General features: G+C 25.9%; 2 protein-coding genes across 2 annotated transcripts in view; one reads left to right on the top strand and one right to left on the bottom strand.

Moving 5' to 3' along the window:
- Nucleotides 1–239: 239 nt before the first annotated feature.
- Phum_PHUM347950 (ankyrin repeat and socs box protein, putative) lies at nucleotides 240–1630 on the top strand (the record flags this gene model as incomplete). The annotated part of the gene is made up of 3 exons (XM_002427787.1): nucleotides 240–582; nucleotides 691–1562; nucleotides 1589–1630. The coding sequence occupies 3 exons, from the start codon at nucleotides 240–242 to the stop codon at nucleotides 1628–1630; spliced, it is 1257 nt and encodes a 418-aa protein (XP_002427832.1).
- A 333-nt stretch (nucleotides 1631–1963) lies between these two features.
- Nucleotides 1964–4490, bottom strand: part of Phum_PHUM347960 (endothelin-converting enzyme, putative) — a gene marked incomplete at both ends in the record, with an annotated part of 3246 nt that continues 719 nt past the window's right edge. The window contains 9 exons of the mRNA XM_002427788.1: nucleotides 1964–2063; nucleotides 2221–2396; nucleotides 2606–2712; nucleotides 2809–3018; nucleotides 3114–3276; nucleotides 3364–3540; nucleotides 3624–3776; nucleotides 3865–4146; nucleotides 4246–4425. Of these exons, the coding sequence (XP_002427833.1) occupies nucleotides 1964–2063; nucleotides 2221–2396; nucleotides 2606–2712; nucleotides 2809–3018; nucleotides 3114–3276; nucleotides 3364–3540; nucleotides 3624–3776; nucleotides 3865–4146; nucleotides 4246–4425 (1548 nt within the window). The remainder of the gene's footprint in view (nucleotides 2064–2220; nucleotides 2397–2605; nucleotides 2713–2808; nucleotides 3019–3113; nucleotides 3277–3363; nucleotides 3541–3623; nucleotides 3777–3864; nucleotides 4147–4245; nucleotides 4426–4490) is intronic.

The raw sequence follows: 4490 nt of genomic DNA on the forward strand, positions 1-4490 counted from the left end.
GAAATAAAAGTAAATTGTCGTGGCACCAACCAAAAGTTCAAGAAGCAAAAAGGGTTAGAAATTTACGTTATTAAAAATAAATTTTGGTATTATGTATTTGATTGTTTGTCATTATTTTACAAAATCGATTTCAAAATTTAATTTTATTACTTAAAATTTCGGTAATTTAGAAACTTATTAGCCTAAATTACTTCACTCCCTTTAATATAATACAATTCTCGGTTTCAAATCTTACAGGTATGAATGAATGTATATTTGATTTAAACTATGTCGACACCGTTTCGCCTTTATCTAAGGCTGCTGTTAATGGTGATGTGGATTCTATTAAAGCACTGTTAAAAAGTGGAAAATTACCCCAAACGGTCGACAATCGTGGATGGAGTGCAATTCATTACTGTGCTGCAGCAAATCAAGTTGATGCATTAAAATGTTTGCTGAAATTAAACGCAAAAAAAAAAGAATATCTTGTAAATTTAACAACATGGGAAAATGTTACATCTTTAATGCTTACATTAAAAACCAAGTCTCCTTCTTTAGAAATTATTAGGACATTACTTAAAGCTGGAGCAGATCCAAATATTTGTACACACACTAAATTATCTCCCCTTCATTTAGCCTGCCTTAAAAAAAATTGTATTGATATTATTAAATTATTAATTCATTATGGTGCTGATGTCAATGCTCAGGAAGATATAAAAAAATTTACTCCTCTGCATTTTGCTGTGACTGTCTCTCAAGATTTAGAAACAATTAGTTATCTTGTGAACATTTGTGATTTATTTCTTAAAAATACTTTTAATAGAACTGCATTTTCTGAAGCTTGTTTTTCAAATTTTTCACAGGCAGTTAAAATATTTTTAAGTACTAATAAAAATATTATGAAGGTTAATGATGAAGTTCCTCCCTTAGTTTATGCAGCATATAATGGAAATTTAGAAATGGTGAAACTTTTTCTTGAATTGGGTGCAAATGTTAATACAGTATGCAAAGCGATATTGCCAAATGTTGATGATGCCAATGAAGGTATTTACCTAGACTTAGAGAATTATCTTCCTATACATTCTGCTTTGAGTAATATAGATGTATTCAAAGTATTATTATCTCTAACTGATTCCACTGCCATCCAAAACCTAAATAATAATTATTGTGAATTTCCTCTTTTTATTTTATTGTTTGCACAAAATGTTATTTTTTATGAAGAACTTCTTCAGAGTCAGTTTCCAACAGAATTAAAAGTAATAAGTTGCAGAAGTCTAATACAATTTATTTTAAATTGCTCTTGGGAATTACCAATTCTTTTAGATAAATTTAAAATTTGTTTCAAATATAATTTTCATTTAGAACCAGAAGATGTTTTTCAAAGTTTTTTTTATTTGTTGTCAGAGGAAGAATTGAAAAAAAATTATTTATTTGTTTATCAATTAGCAACCATGGGCATTTCCTCAGGGGACCAATTTTCAAATAAACTCTCTGTTTTGTCTGTTTTAAAAAATATCAAAAGTAATGAAAGTACAAGAACAAACGACTTAGCTGACAAAACATTGGCATTATTAGAACAAAATGTATTAAGTTTAAAACAAATTTGCAGAATAATTTTACGCCGTTATATAAGATCTTTTGTAAAAAATAATTGGCTGGCATATAAAATGATAGAAACTTCAAAATTACCTGATGAAATTAAAAAATTTTTATTTTTTCATGAAAATTAAAAATATTAATTCTATATTATTTTTTTTTAAATAATAATAATTAAAAAAAAAGATAATTATAACTTTAAATTATTTTTATACATTTATATACAAATTAAGGGAAAGTTCAATTGATTTACGAGTAAACTAATTATTGAAATAAAATAAAACATTTGTACCATAGTTTTTTTTTTGTGTGCTTTTAAAAAAAAAAAAAAGTTATTCTTATTATTTATTTTTATTAGAATTTATTTTCAGAAATTTTTATAAGGCCATTACCAAACTTTACATTTTGGCGATATATTCATAGTTGAGTTTTGAGGGCAGTTAAAAGCTGTAACAAATTCTTCAGAATTTGATAATGTACCTATTACCCTGCAAAATTAAACATTTTAAAACAAATTTATTTTAATGTCTTTTTATTGAAATATTCAATATTTTCAAATAAGTAATAATTTAGTATATTTGAATTTTAAAATTCTTTCATGCCTTGCTAATAAGTTTATGAGTAAGAAAAGAAAAAGATAATAACCTAAATTTTCCAGGAGAATGCACAGCGGTTTTCAATTTACTTCTCGATGCTTCTGGTCTCATTCCCCCGCACCAAATTTGTGCAAAATTTAAAAAAAATAATTGAATATTTGTTGCATTGATTCCTGGAAGAGTTTCATCCTTGTCATTGTTTTGACTTAACCACTTCTCATAAGCCTGTTATTAAAATATTTCAAACATTTTTTTAAAGTTTTTTACACTTGAAACTATGTAATTTTCCAAAAAAAACAAAAAAAACCAACTCATTGCTTTTATCTATTTAAAACTAATATAAATTTCCTAACCAAATCTTTATTGATATTGAAATATCATATTCATTTTTGGGATTCTTTCAAAATGTTTGAAAAAAAAAATAAATAAATTACCTTATATGCTTGCTTTATTCCTCCATTATCGGCTATGTTTTCTCCTTGAGTGTGCACACCGTTGATTTGAATGTCTACATCTCTGATGGTGTAAGCACTGTATTGATCTATTAGAAAAAAACGTTCAGCATTTAGTTATCTTTTTTTTCTGTTCAGAAATTAATTTTTCACTCATAACATTACTACATCAATATTTTATTTACCTATGAGACATTTAGCTTTTTCGTGAAATTTTTCAACAGCTCCTTCATCCCACCATCTATTAAGATTCCCATCTTTGTCAAACAGTCTTCCTCTGTCATCGAATCCATGAGTTATTTCATGTCCAATAACAATGCCAATGCCTCCGTAATTCAGTGATTTTGGAAAATATTTATGGTAAAATGGCGGTTGAAGAATACCAGCCGGAAACACTTAAAATTTTTATAAACATTAAAGTTTTAATATTTTCACGTAAGTTTTCAATTATTATGTATTTATTTAATTAAAAAAAAATTAATTAATTTACTTATTTGATTTTTACTTCTGCTGTAATAAGCATTTACTACAGCTGGAGGAGTATTCCATTGCATTTTATTAATTTTCGTATCTAAACGATCTAATTCGAGTCTTGCGAGATGACGAATTAAATTAAGAGAATTTTCAAAATATAAAAATTTGCTTATATTGACCTGGAAATTAATTATTTACTAATAAATAAAGTTTGGAAAATTATTTTTTTTTTTTTAACTGAACATTTATTCAAACTTTTAACTCACTTTTTTATAATATTCGTTTAGTTCATCATCACTTAAAATAAAATCTGGATAACCAATTCTCAAAATCATGGCGTCTACTTTATCGTGAGCTAACATTTTTGTTTTTTCTCCAATCCATTCGGCAGAACTGAGAATATCTTTAAAAGAAAGCATTATGTCATGGGTCATATTCAGCGTCTGTAATTGAAATTTTAATAAATTTAAATATTTTAATTTTTGCATAAGTATTTAAATTCAAAACGATAGTACATATAACTAACGTCATTTTTACTGGATTCATCAAAATATCTTTTCACAAACATGGAGCCAAGTGCCATACCCATGTTGGAATTTACTTGCGAAACGCATGTCGTCCATCTTGGAGGAGCTTTTTGTCTTCCAAACATAACCAAATAAAAATCTTGTTTTGCATCCTGGAATTCAAATTTTCAAAACTAATATTCAAATTCTAATGAAAAATTTAAAAAAAATTTTAATTTGTTTTTTTTTTTTTGGACGCACCTGAAATTTTTTACCTAAATAATTAACTCTATGTCTCATAAATCTCCACATTAAATAATTAGCAATTGTTCTAGACGATGTTGTTTCAAGTAATTTAACTAAATTTTTAAAATATTGTAATGCAAAAACGACAACATTTTCTTCTAATTCAACTTTTCTAGCTAATACAATTGTTAAATAACGAATCCAATCAATTTTTGGCACTTCTGATTTCAAATCGTATAACGACATTTTTACATAAAATTCAGATATATTTCTTCTTTCTTCTACACTGGACGTTATCTAAAAACATAAAATAATAATGATAATAATAATAAAACAAAACGAAATTGTTTGTAAGAAATCAGATTTTTTGTAAATAAAAAAAATGAAATTTTTTACTCGTGCTAATTTTGTTTCAAATGAAATTAAATCATTGACGTCATGAGTAACATTTTGTGAATCGGCTCCTAATAAAATGGCAACTTTAATTATATAAGTTTTATAAGCATTTAAATAATAAAAATTTGACGGTTGTAAATAATAATCTCTTGTTGGCAATCCAAGACTTGTTTGGTCAAACTATAAGGAAAAGAATAAATTATTTAAAGAAATGAACATTAAATGGCTACAATAAATCATTAAAA

The sequence above is a fragment of the Pediculus humanus genome, genomic scaffold (assembly GCF_000006295.1).
Source record: "Pediculus humanus corporis 1103172107761 genomic scaffold, whole genome shotgun sequence".
NCBI lineage: Eukaryota > Metazoa > Arthropoda > Insecta > Psocodea > Pediculidae > Pediculus > Pediculus humanus.